This window comes from Dipteris shenzhenensis, chromosome 19 (assembly GCF_047967505.1).
Source record: "Dipteris shenzhenensis isolate YYH24624 ecotype China chromosome 19, Dip_SZ_1.0, whole genome shotgun sequence".
Taxonomy (NCBI): Eukaryota; Viridiplantae; Streptophyta; class Polypodiopsida; order Gleicheniales; family Dipteridaceae; genus Dipteris; species Dipteris shenzhenensis.
Window position 1 is genome coordinate 49,869,005 of NC_141614.1, and position 24,727 is coordinate 49,893,731.

Here is a 24,727-nt window from a genome sequence, read left to right on the forward strand (position 1 = left end):
CTTTCCCTCTCTCTTCCTCTTATGCACAATAGTGCACACAAGAAACACTCTTTGCTCATCTCCCAAATGTTGTTGTATCCTTTTTAATTATATTCTACTGTCTTTGTGCTTCACTCCATCTATTTTTATCTCATCTGTTGTTAGCTCTTCTTCTTTTCCTCCTCCTCCTCCAAGAAGTAGTTGTCCCCCAAGGAGTTGTGACTCTCCCTTAAAAGGTTTCACTTACTAGATTTTGACTGCCACACTAACCACAATCAATTGTCCTTGTACTCTTTTGTGCACCATTTCTATTTAGTCCACTTCTTGCACATCTTCTTGCAAGCACCACTTCTGCATGCTCCGCTTCATGCACCACTTTATTGCCACCTTGATGACATTCTTTTCCCACACGTAAGTTTTTTACATGTTAGGGAATGCATATTTTCTCATTTTTTACCATGCATGGTGCATCTGTCAAGAAATCAATCCCATTGATATGCTTCTACCATAGGTCTATGTGTTTGATGGTCATGAAACTTTGCACAAACTTTTGATTAAGTTCTATATAGTCGCAAAGTTTATGAAGTTTGAACATTGCTTCTATGGTGGGGCATGTACATTTTCTCATTTTTGACAATGCATGGTCACAAGTGTTAAGAAATTATGCATGAGTGTCCTTATATCATACATGTATGTCCATGATCCTCATGGACCTTTTCACAAACCATTGAATCACTAATCTCCATATAATTCAATGTTTCATAAGGTCTTGACATCATTTGTATGTAGGAACATGCACATTTTCTCATTTTCAACTATGCATGGTTCACATATTAAGAAATTGTGCATTAGTATGCTAATTCATAGATGTATGTGTTGAATGGTCACAAATCTTTGCAGAAACCTTTTTTTCAGTAAGTTTAGCATCCTCACAAAGTCTCATAAGGATCAGACATTGTTTACATGAAGGGGTATGCACATTCTCTCATTTTTTACCATGCATACTGCATAAGTGCCAAAATATTGTTTCTCTCTGACTTTCTTATGAATTGGTGTCATGATCTTGGTATGCACAAGTGGTGACCTAGGTTGTTAACCTCACCGAAGTGAACCAAATATTGAGGCTAAGATGAAGTCTCTAATGGAACAAAGTGTCTAACATGAACAAAAAAAGAGGACTCTATCTAAGTTCTTCACCCAGCCACATCCTCTAGAGTGCTTCTGTCTACATAGTCCGTATATAACTCTTTGAGTTCTTCCTTCTCTCTTCTTCCATGATGAACCTCTCTCTCTCTAGAAACCCCCTTGAACCTAGCAGTTGCAAATTGGATTCCTCTTTTGGTGCCATGTGTCCCATAGAAAACCTTACCTTAAAAACCCTCTCATGGGCTCCCCTTTGCACCCCTTCTTATGCCTATAGGCCTAGAAATAGTCCTAGACCCAAACCCTCAAAGTATCTACTAATAACTTCAAGTGCTATTGAGCCCTTTAGTTTCTTGCCTTGCCATAACAATGCCATGGGACTTCCGTCAATATGGTTAACAAATGGTTTATGTCCTCAAAAAACAAAGTTGGGAAATTCCTATGGAGAGTGCTTACCCTTTCCCATGTCGAAGTCTCTTCAAGTTTACCTTTCTACTTAAGCAGACATTCTTGATATATTGGATGTCTTGTTCTTTTTTCTTGTCTATCTAAAATTATCTAGTTCACGTGGTAGCAGGTTCAATGAGTTCAACTTGGAATTTATTTCCAATGAGATTCATCTCCTAACTTTCTTTTTAGCCTACTCACATGAAAAACTAGATGTACTCTATAGGGACTCTACATCCCTATCATTAGGCTAATTTCTAAGCAAGTTCTCCAATTCTCCTAAGTATTATGAATGGCCCACAATACCCAGGAGACAACTTTGGACATTTACCCATCTTTGTTGATTCTAAAGATCTAGGTACCTTGAGATAGACTTTCTCATTTTCTTCAAACTCCAACCTTCTACAGTGGGGGTTTGCATAATTTCTGCTCTACCTTGAGCCCCTCTAATGCTATTGTAGAAAACTTTAGCATTTGATTCATGTCCTCAAGAAAATATTTGGCTACTTGAATCTTCTCTTTTTCAAGTCCCACTACAATTGGAGCTCTAGGTTGAAAGCCATACATCATCATGAATGGACCAAAACCTGTAGTTGATTGCTTGTCATTATTATATGTAAATTCTAATATGGGCAAATATTGTTCCCAAATAGTTTGCCTTTTACTTATATATTCTTGAAGCATATCCTTAATGACCTGATTGACCCTTTTAGTTTGACCATCACTCTATGGACGATCCATGGTGCTAATATTCAATGTAGTTTCCAACCTCATAAACGCAGCCCTCCAAAAATGGATGTTAAATTTGCTATCCTAGTCACTAACAATATCGGTTGGTAGCCATATAATCTACCTTTAAAACAGGAGTAGATGATATACCTATCTTTAACTTCATAAAGCTATTCTTTTGAGGTTTATCCCATGTGAAGGTACGTCCCTTCCCCTTAAGCTGTTTTGTCATTGGAACAAACATTTTAGCATAGTCCTAGATGGATATCCTGTAAAATCTAGACAAGTCTGCAATTCTTGTAAGTTTGTAGGATGTGGCTATTTCAATATGGCCCTTATTTTTTTGGGATCTATACGAACTTTTTCTTGGGATATAATTTGTCTTAATTACTTTACTTCTTTGGCAAAGAATTCATACTTGTATTCTTTTGCAAAAAGAGAGTAATTTCTAAGCAATTGGAATAGTTTCCAAATGTTCCAGATGCTTTTCCCTTGTTTCGCTATAGATGAGGATATCATCTAAGAATACTACAATAAATGTTTCCTAAATATGGCCTCAAGATACTATTCATAAGTGTCATAAAAGTTGTTGGAGCATTCGTTAAACCAAGTGGCATTACTAGTTTTATAATGCCCGTACTTGATATGAAATAATTCTTGGGGACACCCTCTTTTCTAATTTGTCCTTGATGATATCCTGATCTTAAATCAATTTTCGTAAAATAGTTTCCCCATTGCAATTGATCAAAGAGCTCATCAATGCGAGGCATAGGATACTTATTCTTTTATTGTGATTTTGTTTAAGGCTTGATAATCTATGCATAAGCACATAGTACCATCCTTTTTCTTTACTAGTAAAATTGGTGAAGACCAAGATGAGCTACTAGGTTGAATTTGGCCTTTCCTAAGATATTCAGTCAATTGTCTGTCTTTCGGCCTCACACTCTTACATTTGACTAGGTCTATATGATGGTTTATAAACAGGAGTAGATCCAAGGAATATGTCTCTTTTATGATCTACATCTCTCTCGGAGGGTAAACCATCGAGCAGATCACATGGGAAAACGTATTTAAATTCAACCATTAAATTGTTTAAAGAATATTCATACTTTTTAACAACAACAAGAGAAAATTTACTCTTTTCACATGTAGGATAAATAAAATTGGCAATAACAGTAAGTTCATAGAGATATATCTCACATTCTTGTTAGTGTAGAAGTTGTTCCAATTCCATCAAAAAAATAAGGGGAGGTTTGGGTACATCATGTTCTCCTTCAATCTAGAAGACTCTAACATATTTTTCAAATATAATGGATTTATTTAAATAACTATGCTGCAAGCTATGCCCAAGACTGTACAACCACTCTCGACCAAGAACAACATATATTCTATCGAGATGCATAATTTGGATATTCAATGCATCCTGATAGCCTTGAATGTCCACCTCTACACCATGTATCATGGATGATTTTTTCAAGTTAGTTTCGTTAAGAACCTAAAGTTTTATATTGGTGTCGAAAGTTTGTATGCCTAAATAAAAATAAATGTTTGAAAGATTTGCCAGGATTTGAAACTTTTATGCAAAGAAGTTTAAAGTTTCGCCAGGATTCATAGTCTTTACTTCAAATTTCAAAAGAAAAAATATAAAAATATACTACATCCTATCAATATTGTGAAACTAAAAAATCTCAGCAAAGATTTTATATTAATATATAAGCATAGCTTCGATAAAAACATCCATGCCATGTATCATGGTGTCCCAAACCTTTTTATCATTACTCTTTACTAGAGACACCACATATTTATGGGCACTTGGACTTTTATTAGGAAACTTTAATTTTTAAACTAACAAATAATTTAAAAATTTGTGTGTGGCACTATCATCAACCATAATTCTTAATTTTTTCATTCTCATAAATTACTGAGAACCAAAGGTGAGATGCTACATTTCCAATGATAGGCAACATATGTGAAACCTCCATTTTAAATTGTCCCTTACTTTTTTGATTTGGGAATTTATTGAGCCTCGAAACAAAACCAATTTGCTCTGAAGTTTGACTCTCGATTTACCGTAGTATGGTCAGATATTTGGGCATACTTGATGGCTTCCTCAAAGATCTCAAGAGAATCTCTTCTAACCTTGACCTTGTAGGTGTTGTGTAGATCCCTTATGAAACCTCTTATCTATAGGAATGCATCGATTCCATTCAACTTGAGGATTGCCTCCTTATAATTTGCTATGTACTAGATTAAAGTATTTTGGTCCATATTATAGTTATTCCATGCTTCCCAAGCCCTTTCTAGATCATTCTCATGTAAGAATTCTTTTACGAAAGCTTACTCAAACTCAGCCCAATACTTAGGGATCCTATAAGTTTCCTTGAGGCTCATCCACTATTTATATGCATTGTTTCCAAGGGAAAGGCTTGGTTACACAACTTGATTTTCAAGAGGAGTGTTTGTTAACCCTTGGTTAGCATGAGACTTGGAATTGGTGGAATCAGCATGCAGAAGTGAGCTAAGGTGGTAGGCAGTAGCAAAGGTCCGAGTAATGTTGATAGGGAAGAGTTCCATAGACTTCGAGAGGAGACAAGAATCCAACAACAACGACCAATGGTGGAACATGGTCTATCAAGTTAGCTAGGATAGTTTTGGAAGGTGGTGAGCTTGCCATTAGGTAGTCAATAAACTTCTATTTAGATAGAAGATTCAATAGTACTAGAGGTATAGACTGTTGCGAGACTATAGAGAGACTGGTGAGATAGTTCAAAGAGTCTAGGTCACAGCTCAAGGACTCATAGAGCTTCTAGCCCAGTCGAGCATAGGGAAGGTGTGTCTAAGTTTATATTTGAGTGGAACTTTCATGAACTATGCAGCCACAAGCTATTGTAATCAAGAAGCTACTTTATAATACAATTGGCATTAGATTTCTTTGATTGTCTGTCTCTTTCTACTTTCATACAATTTTCTTGCTCTGCATGTCCCCTTGTGTTAGTTACCTTGATGTCTCTTTTTTTTTGTTACAAAATGACTTGTAACCTTGTATAGCAACCCATGGACTACTTAGGGCATGCATCTTCATATGTGAGCCCATGTGCATCAAAATCAAACAAGGGTGATGAGTCAGTCACAGCACAGGATTAGGAAAAAGATCATCAATAGTATTCCTAAGTCGGTGTGGAAGTCTCTCCACTTTTGCAAGACATATTTATTGTGTCCTTAAGAATATTCAAGGTTCATTTTCATTTAGGGTTTTTAATGCAAGAGGGATTAGTACAAGTCTTTGCAGCTTTGAAGCGATATGTGACAAAGTACGGATCGTACTAGCCTAGTCAATCACTTATTGAGCATAAAGATCACAGAGGATCAAACCAAATATGGAAAGCCATGGGGAGAGAGACAGGAAGTATGAAACACTTAATCTATTGCAAATCTATATCTCTTGCAATGTGTGTTCAACAATACATGATAGGCCTCTTATATAGAGAGTGCCCTTTGAATAGTCAACCATGTGGGATTCTCTCATCCACATCTCTCCTTGTGGATATCCTTGATCCACATCTCCACATCATGTAGTCCACATCTTAGGGTGGCTACTTTGATTCTTTCCTTAGCACATACCTTAGGCTTTGATCTATGTGCTCATGGCACCACAACTGTCAACACCTCCCCTTGGTGCCATAATCCTTTGGCTACTGCAAGGTGATCAGATGTGAGTTTCAAATCCAACACCTCCCCTTAGTGCTTGCATTGCTACTTAAGGTGGTCAAGTGTGGCTTTTACATGTCAATACCTCCCCTGGGTGCTTTCATAGCTACTCTCAGGTGGTCAAGTTTGATTTTCAAACATATGGGCTGAAGGTGGCAAGGTTTTTCTTTCTCAATACATGTTGTTCCTGTCATTCTGCTCATGGCTTGATGACAATGCATTTGCTTCTTTGCTTGGTGTAGCTTCATGCATGATGCTTTATTCTTCCATGTGCCTTAATGCTTTCTGTGTGGATGCCATGCTTCGTGCTATGGTCATCTCACACACTTGTGCTTTTGGCATGCTTATGACAATGATGTGTACATTCATGCTTTGATTTGTCATTTGTTGCAAAGGTCTTACCATGAGCTTTATTTTGCTTCAATGGTAGTGTCTAATTGCTAACAATGATTCTGATTAGATAGACGCGTAGAGCTCGAAAAGACAATCACTTTTCCTTTTTGGAACGTGTCGAAATTCTTCTTAGATTGGAAGTTACGCTTTGTTGAAACTTTTGATGATGTGGCATAGGGATTCACATATAGAATTCAAACTATGCTTCACAAGGGCCTCTGTGCTTAGGTGGCACTTGTTGATGTGGTAGTTAACCAATCCTTAACCTAAACTTAACCATTGTTTAGTGTGGGTTGGGTTAACTTAACCATAGTTTCTTTTGATCTGCCACGTGGTCTAAGGTTCATCCTTAGAAAACAAAAAAAAGACTTTGCAGACTGCCGCAAATGCGCAACGATGACAACGATGCGACTGATTGCAGAAGGTCGCATGGTCGAGGCATCTGGCAATGAAGAGATTCGAGACGGTTTGCACTGTTTGGTGCAACCCATGGCCCCCCATGTGGTCATGTTAGAGATGACGTTGGCATTGAAGGAGGTCGTAGGAGTCGTGTGCAGAGAACTTGCTGCTCAGGCGCTGTCGCTATGTGAAGACCAAGAGGTGCTGGAGCCGCCTTGAAAGCAATAAAGGTAGAAGGCGGGGGAGGGAGTTGTGAGGCGAGAGCTTCGGCGAGTCTGTGTTGAAGAAGGCATTCGCGATGGCGCTAACTACAATTTTTCAGAGTTGTTGGGAGGACATGTCTGCTGCCTCGCTCGCTGTGTTGGACGTGTGCGTTGAGCTAGGCTGAGCGTGGAAATAAAGAGCTTCTAGAGGGCGCCACTACCATTGCTCGGTGCTGCAGTCCATTCATTGCGTGAGGCTCAAAGCTTGTGGAAACCATGATAGAGAAGCCATGGAAATTTGTGTTGATGGCTGGCTATAACGACAACTCCTAAGGTCTCTACAGGCGAACATTTCCAAGCTAGCCGAGATGTGATTATGGCTGATGTAGCATCCTTGAAATTTTGATGTTTGGCGCAAGGATAGAACGTATGGGCGCCGCTATAAATCTATAGCCAATCTTTCACAATTTGCTTCACAATCTTCCAAGTTCAAGCTGCATCTTGTTGATTCCAAGATGCTATTGCACCACTTTGGGAGTTTTGTCTCTAGGGGCAAAGGAAGAGTTGAGATCTTTAGCTAGGGGAGGCTATCGTAGAGAAGCTACTTTGCTTGATTGTAGCATTGTAGATAAGCTAGAGCCATTTGCTACGCTAGCTACTTGGCTAGGTTGAAGTAGATGTAGATAGGCTCACAAAGCTCTCTTTTCCAAGCTCTCTATGAACATAAGTGTCTTTTTAGAGACTCAACACACTCTTTCTGTCTCACAATGAAAAGATGGAAATTTCATGAACTCTTCTTCATGAAAACATTAAGAAACCAAGAAAGAACTTTCAATCTAAAACTAAAACTAACCTAGGAGAACTCATGAGCTCCTAAGGCACTCCTATAACTAATCTAGGAGACAAGACCTAAGCTCTAATACCATGACAAAGTGTGGATCGTACTAGCCTAATCAATCACTTATTGAGCATAAAGATCAAGAAGGATCAAACCAAATATGGAAAGCCATGGGGAGAGAGACAGGAAGTATGAAACACTCAATCTATTGCAAATCTATATCTCTTGCAATGTGTGTTCAACAATACATGATAGGCCTCTTATATAGAGAGTGCCCTTTGAATAGTCAACCATGTGGGATTCTCTCATCCACATCTCTCCTTGTGGATATTCTTGATCCACATCTCCACATCATGTAGTCCACATCTTAGGGTGGCTACCTTGATTCTTTCCTTAGCACATACCTTAGCCTTTAATCTATGTGCTCATGGCACCACAACTCTCAGCAATATGCTCTTCCAATTATATGCAACTTTTGGAGACATTATTTGGTTGTCCTCTTGTCAAAAATCATCATACAAGCAACAAATGACTGAATCCCTCATCAAAATCTCTAGGGTTATATAGAGTCTCAACAAGCTAATTTGGATAGTATGGAGGAGGACAACGTAAATATAAATTATGTTGGATTTACATAAATATGATTTATGTTGGATTGGATTTCTTTTCTTCCTTGCCACTGTCGATGGATAGTCTGGAAAAAACTCTCAATTACTACATAATCTATGCTTAGAGCCCTTAGATGGTATATAGTAGAGAGTCATAGCACTAGGGAATAGTAGAAAAGCTAGTTAGTTTTGAAAGGCAAACAACTATAATGAATGGACGACTAGCAATAAAATGGACAAATAGGCTCTGATACCAATATAAAATGAACAACAAAAGAGGGCTCTATCCAAATTCTCCACCCAGCCATGGCCTCTAAATGCTTTCGTTTGTGTAGTCCTCATGAAACTCCTCAAGTTATTCCTTCTCTCTTCTTCGACGATGAAGCTCTCTCTCTAGAAATCCCCTTAACCCAACACTTGCCAAGTGGATTCCTTTGTCAGTTGCATGTTCCCATAAGGATCCTTACCTTAAAACCCCTCTCATGGGCTCTCCTTTGCACCTCTTTTTAAATGCCTAGTCCTAGAAACAATCCTAGACTCAAACCCTTAAAGTCTCTACTAGCTACTACAAGTGCTGTCAAGCTTTGGTTTCCCACCTCACCATAACCAAGCCGTGGGCTTCCATAATTATGGCTGAGGTAACATAATAAAGGAGTTCGCCCATTTAGGTTTAGAAACATAGGAAAAAGTGGAAAATGTGATTCGGACATCAAAAATGGACTCCTATGGTCTACAGGGAAGATGCAATCGATTAGAAAAATGAGGTAGGCAATCGAAGCCTTGTAGTTGCTCTAGAGTAGCCCAAGAAGCTCTCGTTCAGCGTCCACCTCTAAAAACATGTCCTTTGATCTAAATATGAAAATTCAGACATTGGCCCCACTCATTATCATTCAAGAGGAATCCATGTTCCCCCATGATTTTTTGTTTGAGAGAGGATGAGGCATTGGTTGTTTTGTCACGGTTTGACATTGATATTAGTGTCAAAGATCTCAAATTTTTTGAAGTATAGAATCAAGACAAGATCAATCTATTGTTACATTATAAGATGTATACCCCTCAATGGCTTGTAGTCAGATGAACCTTCAACCTTCAACCTCTTGTACAAGGAAGGATGCAATACGGTGGGAGGCAACTGCACATCCATCCTTTTAGTTTTTAGTTTTTGTTTCATATAGTCGTGCAATTCAATGCTTGAACTATTGTGAGATTCCTTTGAGATCCATGAATTATATTCTTAGAGGGGCCATATTTTCAAGTCCTTCAACCAAGTTCACTTGTTGGCACCCTCCATTTGTCGTGTATTCGTAGGTATCATGGTGATGTTCCACCAGAAACTTTCATCATGTGGGATATCAGAGTAATTTCTTGGAAAACCTTCTATGTGATCGTCTTCTCCTCTTCACACTAAGAGCTTGTTGGCACATAGAAACTCAATTCCATGGCATGTGGTTTTCTTTGAGCTTGTGCCTTTGTGCTCTCTCTTTCTATGATGACTCCTCATTCTCTTGAACTATGAAATTCCTTTGGTGTGATACAGTAGTATCGAGTCTCTATTTATCTCTTGTTGACTCTCCTTGATTTTGCTCTTTGTAGGTCATAATCTTCAAGCCTAATAGAGCCTAGTCTTCAAAGTCTTCAACTAGCCTCCAACTTTGGTGTGTGATACACTAGCATCAAGTCTCCAGAGACTTTTCTTCATTTGTCTCTTGTTGATTTGGCTCTTCGTAGGTGATAATATCCAAGCCTGATAGTGGCTAGTCTTCAATTGTTTCCATGTCAACACCAAGTACTGGCATCATGGTGGACTTAATTTGGCTCTCATAGGTCATAATCTCCAAGCCTAATAGTGGCTAGTCTTCGTAGGTTGTAATCTCCAAGCCTAACAATGGCTATTCTTCAATTGTTTCATGCCACCACCAAGTACTGGTATCACGGTGGACTTGATTTGGCTCTTCGTAGGTCATAATATCCAAGCCTAATAGTGGCCAATCTTCGTAGGTTGTAATCTCCAAGCCTAATACTAGCTAGTCTTCAACTATTTCCATGCCACCACATCACGATGGACTTGTGAGCAATTTGCTTGACACCAATAGGGAGGAGACCTAGATTCTTAATGTCTTCCAACCTAGCAAATTGATTTCCATAGGGACGTTCCTTGCATGTCACCAATGGATGTCCTATTGTGGAGTATAGATCTCAGCATTATAATTGACATCTATGCATTCCAGAGGACCTCCTATAGGACGAGGAGATTCAGTAGGTCATGGTAGGGAGTTGGCAGCAATCAGAGATGGCATTGTGCGAGGGCTAGGATTTGTGGGTGGCCGATGTGATCTAAAGGAGTAGTGAGGAGTTGCACGCTCATGCCCTTAGGTGGAGGAAGACTCTTCAAGAGCGCGAGCGGGCAGACCTCGCCTCCATAGAGCGGCTCAGGGAGTACGACCCAGGATCTCAGTGGCTTAGTGTGACAGGTTCGAGAGTTCTCGTCTTGAGCTTCAAGACACGAAGATTTGACGGGCTGAGTTCCCCTCTCACTCTTCCTGGGCCCGGTGGGTACAGTAGGGGGACAAGATGATGAAGCAGTTTTTTCATACCACTGGGTCCCCATTTGGCAGGCACACAGTTGCAGTGTCTTTGAGATTTGTAGGGCATCATGCACTTTGTCCCGTAGGAGATTTTAGACCTGACCATAGGGTACAGCTAGCTCTTTCAGACAAAGAGGATGACTCTAGCTGGTCTTGTAGCCTAGGAGGTAGTTTGAGATCACGTTCCGATAGCAGTCTCACAAGATTTGTGCAATAGTCTAGAGGAGCCTTTCATGGATGAGGAGCTTTGGGAAGCCCTCAAGGCTCTCCTAACCTAGAAGTGTCCTAGCAAGGATGGCTTGACCCTGGCCTTCTTCTGGAACTTCTAGGAGATCACCTCCACCCCTTTTTGACTAGCTTTCCAGGAGATTTTTGACACGTGCTCCCTCCCTCAGTCCTTGAGCAGGGGGTGGATTTGTTTGATCCCGAAAGGAGGAGATAGGCCAGATATACGACAGTGGACACTGATCATTTTGCTTGATACTGCATATAAGATCCTCACCAAGGTCTTGAGTTTGCAATTATGGCCCCATCTTACTGACATCATTCATGACACACAGACCCATCTTACTGAGATCATTCACGGTTATGGCGCCATCTTGCTGTGACATCGTCTAGGAGTGCAATATCATGGACAACATCTTCATGTTCTGAGAGGCAGTGGATTGGTCCAAGGCGGAGTCACAGCCACCGCTGGCCGTCCTCTTGGATTTTGAGAAGGCCTATGATAGGGTGGAGTGGTCCTTCCTGGGGATACTATGCAGAGATTGGGTTTCTCAGATAGATGGGTCAGAGGAGTTTCTGCGCTTAATGCGGGGAGCTCTAGCTAGATGCTTATTGGCAGACACACGGGTGAGGCCTTTCCTCTCTCTCGCTTCATCTGCCAAGGATGCCCCCTTTCTCTTCTTTTTGTGGAAGAAGCTTTGGCCTATTACTTGAGATCACAGGTGGTGGGCCTCACAAGGTTGAGGCTCCCAATCAGGCAAGAGAAGGAGCTGCTAGACTCTGAGTTTGTAGATGACACGGCCTTGTATGTAGAGGGAGCCACAATGAGTTTGGAGAGAGTCAAGGGAGCTCTGGCTATCTACTGTGAGGCCTCGCGTGCGCAGATAAATTGGACAAAGTCCATAGGTTTCTTCACAAGCTCTGAGGAGACACATGAGATTCGTGAGTGGGGGAGCGAATTTGGCTTCAGATGGATATCATGGGGCCAAACAACGAGATACCTTGGATGCAAGGTTGGTATTGACATTACAAGCAGATCAGCAAATTGCCCCGATCCTTAAGAGTGTTCGGCACAAGCTTCTCTTCTAGAGCTCTTTCAAAATTTCCCTAGCAGGTCATGCCTTAGTGGTAAACCCAGTCCTTCTTGCCATGGCCTGATGTATCACCTCTTGTTGGTGTTTTCACAGAGGGTGCATTAGGAAGCTCCGACGGTTGGTTCAGAACTTCCTGTGGGTAGGTTCGGATGGCACAAGGAATACTAGAGCCCAGGTCTCTTGGCAGATGGTGATCATGATGCAAGCACTGGGAGGCTTGGGTATCATTGATTTGGAGATGCAGAGCAGATCCCTCTTGGGCAAGTTGGTTGTTCACAGCCTCACCCTAGGTGCAGAGCCTTGGAAGCTCCTCTTACAATGAGGGCTTCTCAAGAACACCCCACGCACTGGGGGGCAGTGGCAACTTTCACATAGATGGATTTTCTTACCCCCTTACGGGGAAGGCTCTCCCCTTGAGGAGCCTCCATAGGGTCTGGCAGAGATTAGCAGGGGGCCTCATTCGTGCTCTCAGCCCAGATGCAGAGAGGAGTTCCAGTGTTAGCCCCTTGTTTGGCACCTAGAGATCCAATATTAGGAGGGGCGTATGCTCGGACAATGGACTCACATTGGTTGGGCATAGTGGGACAGTGGACCAACCGAGTCCTTTGGCAGATGGAGCAAGTCACCCATGGAGGCAGAGGCGAGGCTTGGCATCATAGTGCATCTGCGAGGGCGAGGCAGTGAATGAGAGAGATTGACCTAGCCATCCCTGAGTCTCAGTGGGAGGGACTTCACATGTGGATGGACAGCAAATGGTTGGGCTAGTTTTCTCGAATTGGTGTCCCCTTGAGGATGATGATGCAACGAGGTAGCATGTAGCCTGGTTTTTCCTATGTAGGACCTAGAGGCCCACTTCCAGTAGGCTCTCACTGAGAGAGACCCAGAGATGGGATGGGAGTCTTGATGGGATTCACTGGCACATGATCAGAGTGGTGGGACGTTTGGGGAAGGAGTGGCACATTGACACTCCCAATATCTCAGAGCAGGATGCTCCCAAATGGTGCCTCTGGCTTTGGGAGGGTAGGCCCTTGAGGGAGGTCTAATGGGATATAGGAGAGTGGTTCTGCCCCTCCAAGGACCGCCTTGCCGAGTAGGTGGATGAGGTGCCCTTCTTTTCCTACACCACATGGATTGGTAGGAGGCTTCAGATGGACTCTTCGATGTAGACCCCTTTGAGGGAGAGGTATTTGGTGGCCTCGAGAGTGCCCTGGGATGTCCGTTCCAGATTTTGGATGCGGTTCTGGCCCAGTTTTCGACCGAGGAAGATATCCTTGCCCATCGGTCCGTGGTTGGAGCAGATGCGGGGGGAGGGGTAGTGTCATTGTTGCTCTGCTAGTTTTTTGGAGACAATCCTACACTACTTGTGGAGCTGTCGTAGTGCAGCAAGGATTCGGATGGGAGCCCTCAAGATCATGACCCGTATGCAAAGTCTTGAGAGGGATTATACTTGGGGGGTGGTGGCTTGGTTGATTGAGGGAGGACACACATTCTAGATTGATGAGAGCTAGGCTATTATGAGGGACCACCTCATGGAGCTCTATGTTCTGAATGTTCTGAATATGTCAGAGCATTCAGAACATAGAGCTCCATGAGGCGGTCCCTTAAAATAGCCTAGCTCCTCCTCTTTCAGAGGATAGCGTATGGAGGTAGTAGCCAACAGTATGGTGATGGGTGAGCATCTGGTTCCACCCTCGGCTATCTTGGTTGCCATCTAGCAGGATATCATCTACACCCTCTGCTCCACCTGGGAGCGTGGGACCCTAAGCTCTAGGGTGATTGTCCACGAGGCGTGCTCGATTCTGCAAGGCTTGGCCTGCAGGAGCTTTCAACATTTTGAATCCGCGAGAGATTTGCTGGTTGTATAGTCCCCCCACTTGGCTGTTAGCCCCCCAGTACCAGAGATCCCCTAGAGAGTGAGGTGGTTTCTCTAGAGTAGGCCAGTTTTTCTTTGAGCCTTTTCCCAAGTTTCTTCCATACTCTGCACCTTCGGGGCTGCTATTTTGTAGGATTTTTTTCAAGCATTAATAGAAGGTTCCTTTCTTTGCAAAATAATAATAATAATAATAATTTGTATTAAAATATTTATAATTATTCCTATGATGCATATTATGAGATAATTTATCATATATTTGCTAGATTAGTTATAGTTTACTTTCCTTAAATGAAGTCCTTTCAGTCAATTAGATGTTTCATTAAATTATGAATTTATTTATTTTATGCAAGATGAAAAATATAAACTTAATATATTGCTTAAAATGTTAATTTTATATAATGTATTGATGGAAGTTTCATTAAAGATGTTGAACCTTGCTTTCAAGATCAGCTATTCGACAAATCTGATATGCTAGTAATTCTATATAGCTTATTAATTTTTTTCATACTTTTTTAATGCCTTCCCTTTTTTTTTGCTTCCAATTATAAATATTTATGTTGCACATATAGAGTCCTTTCAATTTTCTTGAGCTCAATCATGGAACTTGAGCAACTTCTTGAATCAGAATGTCTTCTTGGAGCCATTATTGAAGTTGTTAAAAAATGAATCCTTTGTACATCATTATTATATATTAAAAACTTTGAAAATATTTATATTTTTATCAATTAAAATATTGATAATTCTCTTACAAAATTTTTGTTATGATTAAATAAAATGCAATTATTTTTAATATTATTTCAATGTATTTTTTAAACTGAATGAAAATATAATTTTCTATTTATTTTTGTATAAGATGGTGATGCTTGTCACCCCGATATTGTTTGATATACATATCCAACCTTTCAGTATTAAATTTGACTTTACTACATGTAAGTCAAATCTTTTTGAGTAGTTATGGATGTGGCATGAATATTTTCTTTTTATACTGTATTTTATTATGACATATATGCTAACATGATTGCAAATTGAATCATCATAATGTATTGTTTTAAGAGCATGTGCTAACAAAAATCAGACAATAAGTATGTTTTGTGTTGGTAAGGGCAATCATTGCAATTGAGATAATGTTGCCATATTTTGCTCAATCTTTGATTTATTCACTTTGAACATCATGATGAAAACCTAAAGTTAAAATTAAATTACTATGAGTTTTATTATAAAATATACATTTAAATTAGTTTTTTTCATTATTTTGTTTTTTCTATTTTTTTAAACAAATAAGCGATATTTAAAAAATAATTCGTATAATAATAGCAAATATTTGATTCTGTATATTGACAAATTCAAAAAATAAAATTTACTTTATGTTCAATTGTTGAATTGAATTTGCTATGTTCTTGCCAACAGATCATTCAATCAATGGATCTTTGCATCCGATTTTGAAACACTTAATTCAAGAAATATGAGGGCGAAACTATTGAGCTCCAATGATCTTGAATAAGCAGATCAATCAATAATTTAGAGCTTATTGGAGCTATCCACTATACATGATATGCCTATATATTTCAATGTTTTGCTGAATATACTATTATTAATAAGAATTAATATTTTTTACTATTATATTTGAAGTACTTGCATACTATAAATTGTTTTTTTAATTATTATTATTATAGAAAGGCAACAAAGATACTCACAATGTGTAGTGGGTGCACTTTAAAACTTCCTTGTATACAACATTTGTAGTGTAGATGAATTCTGAATCCTCTACATTAGCTGTGTATGCATTTTGTTGAACAAATATTTTGACAACATTTGATGATTGTACACGTGAGAAAGCCACATATAGTTGCCCATGACTAAACTTCCGTGTTGCCAAGTATAATCCTAGAATAGAAACTGTTTGACATTGTGATTTGTTTCTTGTCATGAAAAATGCTAAATGAATGGGAAACTGCCTCCTTCTCATCTCAAATGGAAGTTGCAAATTACTTGGAGTAAAAGCTATTCTTGGAATGAATACTTTCTCTCCGATTTTGGCTCCACTAATTATTTCAGCCTCTAGCACCTTTGTGTGAAACTCTTTGCATATTAATCATGTCCCATTGCACAAACCCTTTGAGGATTCAAATTATGCAACAACATGATTGGAGCATTCTTTTTCAAAAAATTTTAATGTGATGGGTATCCCCCACCAAGTTCAAGGCTATTCAAGTACTCTGTTGCATATAAAAATAAATCTATACCTCTATTCATTTTTATTGAATCTGAACTAAGAATCTGATACTCTTTACCATCTCCTGGCATTGCATTTATTGCAGCACTATTGATTGTATCAACTTCAAGGTTTGAGGTGCTAGAATAGCACGTTCTCTAAAATATGATGCATAATCGGTAACTGTTGAAAGTCCTTTATAAACCCACTCAAGTAAGCCTTCATCTCTAGAAGCATGTGTTTGGAATTAAAATCTTGCCTTCTTGGATATCTCTGTTTATGTCTATAACCAACTATATTAATTCTTGGTCTGTTGACGTTTCATCAATTTGAAGAACTCGCATATTTTGTGTGAGTTTTAAGACTTTTGAATTTCTCCAAATTTTTGAGTGGCATAATGCAACATTGACAATCTCCTCTCTTCCTGCCTTTGGAGCCACTAGCAATACCTGTCTAAAATCTCTACCCAATAGCACCACGTTTCCACCAAAAAGTTTGTCATTAAACATGATATCTTGCAATGTCCTATCTTCGAAGGCATAGCGATGTGTCATAGGTGCCTCATCCCATATTATTATCTTTGCCTCCTTTATAACATTTACAAGGTTGGTGTTAACGCTTATATTGCAAGTGCTACTAGCATGCAGATCCAATGGTATCTTGAAACGTGCGTGTGCTGTGTGTCCATTAGCTAGTAACAATGCTACAATTCCTCAAGATGCACATGCTAAAGCAATGTGTCCCTCTCCATGCAGCTGAGAGAGCAAACAATTATAGAGGAAGGTCTTTCCAGATCCTCCTGGACTATTGAAAAAGAAAACCTCACCTATCTCTTCATATATTATTGCCAAAATTTGATTGAAGGAGGATCATTGACAATCATTTAGAGTTCTTTCCATCTCTTAAGAAATTTCTTTCTGTTGCAAAAAATCAAACATTCTCTCTTGTTGGAATAAATCATTTGTATTAGAGAAAGACATTCCGTCTACAGTAGGTAATCCATCAAAATCTACCAACCTTTTGCCATGTTCATGAAGAATTTGTTGTAAATGCAATAAGGACTTCTTTTCTACTATTGAACGACGATCAATTATACACTTAATTGCAATGCATGGAAAAAATCATTTGAAAGTGCCGAAACCTCATGTAATGAAGGAGGCAATGGGAGGTAATGGTGTTCTGAGTGCTAGAGATCGAACGATGATTACACGTGAGTAACGACAATGAAAAACTGATAAAGTTAGAGTTAAGTTGAGTATGCATCTATATTTGTGTTATATTCACACATCCATTATAAGTGTGTGTGTGCGTGCGCACGTGCGTGTGTGTTTGTTTTGTATGCATCATTCTGATCAAGTGCCAATTGGCAAGTTATCAAGTTTTATAAAGAAAAGGCATACAGTTTGAGCTACTTCAATCCTGAACTTCTATATACATGTAATGGTATTTATTAGCCATTATGATAATATTAAAAACATAAATACTTATTAGTTAAATTATTTATGTGAGAAAGCTACATTTTTTATATTAGTTAATTTCCATACACACATAATTTGAAACTACATTTATCTTGAAATTTGTCAGATATGATACTTTGAATATTTCAAAGAGAATTAAATCAAATTGATGTAGAAAAGAGAGAGAGAGAGAGAAAGAGAGAGAGAGGCACACATGCATTTTGTGTTTGTTTGTTTGTTTATTTGTGTGTGTGTTTGTTTGTGTGTTTGGTTGTGTGTGTGTGTTTGTTTAAGAAAACCTTATAACCCAAAAAGAAAAAGAAATAAAAGTGACCAATCTAATGTAATGAATGAGGCAATAAGAGATAATTTTTGTTGAGGCTCGTGATCCACCGATTATGATTATACGAAAGTACCTACATGTAAAACCATGCAGATGATGTTGTGTCAAAAAACGTAAACACAAATACAATTTGCCATATAAACACAATTTGAAAGTACATTTCAACTTAAATTCCTCACGTATGATAATTTTATTATTTTCAATGAGAAATAAAGCAAATTGATTTGCTCATAGCTATATTTTTATTGACAATTCCAATTTGTTTAACCTTTTTGATCAAGTAAGGATATCTTTTTTGTATCATTAAATTTTTTATACACACATCATTTGAAATTACTCAAGCATTATTCTTTGAAGTATTTTTGAAAGAGAAATAAATCAAATCAATTTATTAAACATGTTTTTTTAAAAAATATGGTCCACTATGATGTGACTTACATAACATCAAATTCTTTAGCAAATATAATTAGCCATCAAACCTAGTTTTTGTATCATTCAATTAGCCATAGTTTCTAAAAAATATATGGTCCCTTATGATGCGACTTACATAACATCAAATTCTTGAGCACATGTATTTAGCTTTAGGATCCTTTTAGTTCAAGCAATAAACTTTCTAGTTTAATTTACAAATCTCAGTATTTGAAAGCTTTTTACGAAATTTCTCAAATGGGATCTTTAGCATTGTTTTCTTTTTAGAAAAAATGTTTTCAAGTAACATTGCATCTCTCTCTCTCTCTCTCTCTCTCTCTCTCTCTCTCTCTCTCTCTCTCCCCCCTTCACTTAAATCTGAAAGTTTACAAATCTCAAAATATGTTTTCTTGAAAATATTTAAATAAAATCCCAATGAAGCCCTAATAGTGCATTTATTTTGAAAAAATATAATTTATACCAATACTCTCTCTCTCTCTATCTATCTATCTTTGTGTGTGTGTGTGAGTAAACCACCTATTATATATGTTTATACACACACACACACACACACACACACATACATTTGCATATCACACATGTGCGCACATGCTCAAGTGTATGTATGCTCATGTACATTTGTATGCCTATATTTCTAGTGTGTGTGTGTGTGTTTGCCCACAATGTGTGCACATAGGTCATAGTGAGTCCACACATAGAGACACACATGTACATTGAGATATACACTCACACATGCCTTGATAATTGACAAGCATGATTAGACACACCCTCACATGTGTATGCATATGTAGGTAAAAACACCTCCACATGCACGCACACATACACATGTGCACATGCACGTGTATACAAACACTTGAACATGTGCATGTGTAATTTTGTGTGCATCTAATATTAGTGTATGCATGCGTGTCTATGTGTGTGCATGTATTAATGTATGTACTTGTGTGCACTTGCACATCTATGCCTAACCACTCCCCTAATTCCTCTCCCTACACCACCTCATCATCATGAACAATGGTATCCTATTCCCTCCCCTATCCTCAATTTCTCTCCATTCCTTGGCTCGCTTAGTTCTTGAAATTAGGATGGGTATGAAGGCATTTTTCAATAACAAATAAGGACTCTTAAGCTAAGTGGAAAAACAAAATTCACTATCCACTTTAGAACTATTAGAATGGTATTTCATCTTGATCCTCCACATTTCGCTACACCTCCTGTTCCTATTGGCCTTCAATTTTAGTCTTACGCACTACCATCCTCATATACGGATCCAAGCTTACGTACAATTAGCTTCATGGATGCCTCTCCGTGGTCGAACAACAGACAGCATAAAGTGGGAGACCAACCGGCTCTCCCTTCTAGGGAAAAGGAATTCGCGTCTACTAAAGATTCGCTGTGGATACTCGGCTGGTGCAATCGAGGTTGGTTTAAAAAGAGACACTCTAGAAAACGGAGGCTCATAATAAGAAATCTGGGAATCAATCCGGTCAAAGAATCTGATTTGCAAGCAAAGCAAGACATGCGCTTTAGCACCGTTCGACCACACGTGTGAGGCCAGCTGTAAAGTGTGGAGTACAATCCTATGCACCACAACAGCGGGTGGGCACTGGGAAGTGGTTGGGAGATAATGAGGTTAGAGGACACGCTTGGTAATTTTGACAGGGTAGCTGCGATGCCTTCGGTAGAGAAGCTTATCTGCATCCTGCAGAAATGCAGGGGGGAAGGTTTTTTAGAGTATGCCAAGCGTTTGCACGCACACATTTGCAATGATGGGCTGGAAGCTCATAGAGCTGTTGGGAACTTTGTTGTGCCAATGTTTGTGGAATGTGGAAGTGTGTCCGATGCTCAACAGGTTTTCAACAGGTTGGTTCATCGGACTGAGCATTCATGGACTTCTCTCATATTAGGGTATATCCAATGTGGCCAAATGCAGCATGCTCTCAATCTGTACCATAACATGCAAAAGGGTGGTGTACGTCCTAGTACCTTTACGCTTGTGGCCCTATTACAAGGTTGTGCGAGTCTGAATGACGTAAGAACAGGCCAAGAAATACATACTGAAGTTGCACTCAAGGGATTTGAAAGAGATATTTTCGTTGGAAACACCTTGGTCAACATGTATGCCAAATGTGGCTCACTTTCAGAGGCACAGTTAGCCTTTGATAAGCTGCCAGCTCGAGATGCTGTATCATGGAATGCACTGATTGCAGGATACGTTCAACATGGACCTGGTCAAGAAGCTCTGAAATGTTTCGAACAGATGCAAGTGGAGGGCGTCTCTCCAAATGCTGTCACCCTTACTTGTGTCCTGAAGTATTGTAGCAACATAGGAGCCATTAGCAAGGGTCGAGATATACATGCTGAGATCTCACAAAAGGGATTTGGAAGAGAGGATTTTGTTGGCAACGCATTGGTTGACATGTATATCAAATGTGGCTCGCTTTTAGAGGCCCGGGAAGTCTCTGAAAAGCTACCAGTCCGGAATGTTGTCTTATGCACCACCCTCCTGGCAGGATATACTGAACTTGGATCTGGTCAGGAAGCGCTGAAATGTTTTGAACAGATGCAATTTGAGGGTGTATCTCCAAATGTTGTCACGTTTCTTTTTGCCTTGAAAGCCTGTGGCAACATAGGGGCTATAGGCAAGGGCCGAGAAATACATGCTGAGATAAAACAGCAGGGATTTGGAAAAGATTTGCTTGTTGGCAATGCTTTGGTTGACATGTATGCCAAATGTTGCTCACTGCCAGAGGCACGGGAAGTCTTTAATAATCTGCCAGTTCGAGATGTCGTGTTGTGGAACACTTTAATCACAGGATACGCTCAACATGGACCTGGTCAGGAAGCATTAAAATGTCTTAAACACATGCAGCTGGAGGACGTCTCTCCAAATAATGTCACACTCATCTCTGCCTTGAAAGCATGTGGCAGCTTAGGAGCCACAGATGAGGGGCGGGAAATACACATGGAAATCACACAAATGGGATTTGAAAGAGATCTCTTTGTTGGCTGCGCCTTGGTTGACATGTATGGCAAATGCGGCTCACTTTCAGAGTCACAGCAAGTGTTTGACAAGCTGCCAGTTCAGAATACTGTATCATGGAATTCATTAATTGCAGGATATGCTGAGCATGGACATGATCAGAAAGTGCTAAAATGTCTTCAACGAATGCAATCGGAGGGCATTTCTGCAAATGCTGTCACTTTTGTCTGTGCCTTGAAAGCTTGTGGCAGCACAGGAGCCATAGGTAAGGGTCAAGAAATGCATGTTGAGATCACAAGAATGGGATTCGAGAGGGACCTTTTCGTTGGCAATACCTTGATCGACATTTATGCCAAGTGTGGCTCACTTCTAAAAGCACAGGAAGTCTTTAACAAGCTGCCAGTTCGAGATATTGTGTCCTGGAATGCATTAATTGCGGGATATGCTGAACATGGAGCTTGCCAGGAAGCTTTGGAATGTTTTGAACAAATGCAATTGGAGGGTCTCTCCCCAAATGCTCTCACATGTGTATGTGCCTTGAAATCTTGTGGCACAATAGGAGCCATAGAAAAGGGCCGAGAAATACATGCTGGGATTGCAAGAAATGGATTTGGTAGAGATCCTCTTCTTGGCAACACTTTGGTCGACATGTATGCTAAATGCGGCTTCCTTTCAGAAGCACAGGGAGTCTTTGACAAACTGCCAATTCGAGATGTGGTGTCGTGGAATTCAATGATAATAGGATATGGCAAGAACCACGAGGGTTATATGGCTGTAAAATGTTTTAATGACATGCTAGAACAGGGCACACAGCCAGATGCTATTACATTCACATGTCTTCTTACTGCATGCAGCCATACCAACCTGGTATGCAAGGGCCAGGAGTATTTCAGTTTGATGAGAGAAGAATATGGCATTCAACCCACGTTGGGTCATTATACTTGCATAGTTGATCTTCTTGCACGATCTGGAGACATGTATGAGGCAGAGAAATTTCTTGAAACTATGCAGTATCCTCCATCTGAAGTAACCTGGAAAGCTTTGCTCAGTGCCTGCAAAAATTATGGGGAAGCAGGGCTAGGACTGAAATGCTTTCAGCAGCTTGTCCAGATCAATCCAGAATCTTCTGCATCTTATCTGCTCATGGCAAACATCTATACAATTGCTGGCATGTCGAATGATGCTTACCGAATGGAGGAGATGAGGAGACGTGCAAGGGCTAAGAAAAAGGCTGCAAGTGCTTCAATTGAGGTGAACAAGAAGGTTCATGAGTTTGTGGTGGGTAACAACCAAAGGAAGGAAATATCAGGAATGCTAGAGATTTTGAGTTCACGCATGAAGGTGGACGGGCACGTACCAACTTTAGATCTGGTTCTGAGAAGCAGTTCTTGTGAGGCAAAAGAAGTTGCATTATGCTAGGTTTTGGGCTTAAACATACAGATGACAAATGCTGTGTGTTGCTAATACTGAGCATTGGAATAATTGTCACACTGCACTAAGGCCATATTTCAGATAAATAATTGGGAGACTATGGTTAGAGATATCCACTGCATCCATCGCTGAAGGCCTGTTTGTGTTCTCGTGATGACATGTCATGATCTGTTCTTTTGAAATTGTGAAGACAATGGACACTTGCATCGTGACTAGGACATTGAGAAGGTTACATGCATGAAGAAGGTAAGCACTTAAGAGAGCCAGGATTGTAATATTGGTGGTAAACATGGTCAAAAACGTCCCCATGAAGGTTCTGTTGAGTTGCTGGCAGAGAAGGCAGTGGAGACAACTACACAAGATGAAGCTGTGCTGGAGGCCCAAGCACAAGAATATTACAAAGTGCAATTGAGAAGAAGCTTCCGATCAGGTCATCACAGCCCCATGGACAATGCAGATAGTGTCAGCAATCCATGGGGTATTTGTGATCCCATGAAGGACAAAGACTGCACTAGTATATGGAAGAACAAGAAACTAGATGTGATCTAGTCCAAGATTAGGCTCATAATTACAACAAAACCCGTTTCTTTGGGAAAGAAACGTCTCGAAACGTTTCTCACGTTTTGAAACATTTCTATCCCAAAGAAACGTGGCTAAGGGTACTATTACTGGAAATCCTGCATGTTAGGCATCATTTGAACATGCCATGTATATGTGGGACATATTTAATACATTTTTGGCACTAAAAAGTACCATCACGCGTTTCAAAACTTCTGCTTTTTTTTGAAACGTTTCATGTTTCTACGTTTCGAAACGTTTCTGGTGACTATGATTAGGCAGTAGACTTTGCCTAATATTGAGATTTCTGTAAGGCTTATAATTGTAACAGCAGTGGTCCCTCTAACTGCTAAGTAGGGCCAGATTTTAGAGACCTATGTTTAAGCACTACAGAAATGAAAGATTGTCAGGCTTGAATAAGAAACAAGCAATTACCTCTTAGAAGGGTCAGCAGGCAGCTGCTGTGGTGCTAGGAAGCTGCAAGCAATTTGCTTGGAAGACAAGTAGGAGCACTTGCTGAGGGAATCCAGGTTGGATTTGTGTATCGTATGTTTTGAAGATAAATGATGTGCCACATACAATGGTGGGACTGATTCCCCTTTTATAATGAGATTAGGGAAGAAGTATATGTCCAGAAGTGTATATGACATGCCATTGGGGTCCCCCACTCGTTGTTGGATATATGGTTCATTGTCCCACCTGTAAGCCTCCGATTGAGGAGAGCAAAGGGATTTGGAATCTGCAGAGGATTGGGGATTCAGAGGAGCTGCCATGTACCTGTTTTAGGAGAAATAGCTCAGCAACTGGGGAAAAAAATCTCTAACTTGCAATCCTAAACCCTAGAAGTCCTCAATTTTGTATCAATCTTTTCAGCATGATTTTAAAAATCATAGAATTTAAGCAAGGCTTGTTGCTTGAGCAATAGGTTGGCTCTTTTAACCAACCTGTTGCTTGAGCAACAAGATGGGGTGTAATATAATCTCTTGCTATATAATCAAGAGTTGCTTTTCATTTAAGCAACGAGTTTAATCATCCCAAGGTGTTGCTTTAGCATTAGGTTGTCTTTCAAAGAGACAACTTGTTGCTTGAG

The 24,727-nt window shown here is 39.8% G+C and overlaps 1 protein-coding gene across 1 annotated transcript; it reads left to right on the top strand.

The window, feature by feature from the left end:
- Positions 1-19,892: 19,892 nt before the first annotated feature.
- Positions 19,893-23,766, top strand: LOC147890592 (pentatricopeptide repeat-containing protein At5g27110-like). The gene has a single exon (XM_087390704.1). The coding sequence runs from the start codon at positions 20,248-20,250 to the stop codon at positions 23,065-23,067; it is 2,820 nt and encodes a 939-aa protein (XP_087246830.1). The 5' UTR covers positions 19,893-20,247; the 3' UTR covers positions 23,068-23,766.
- Positions 23,767-24,727: the final 961 nt, after the last annotated feature.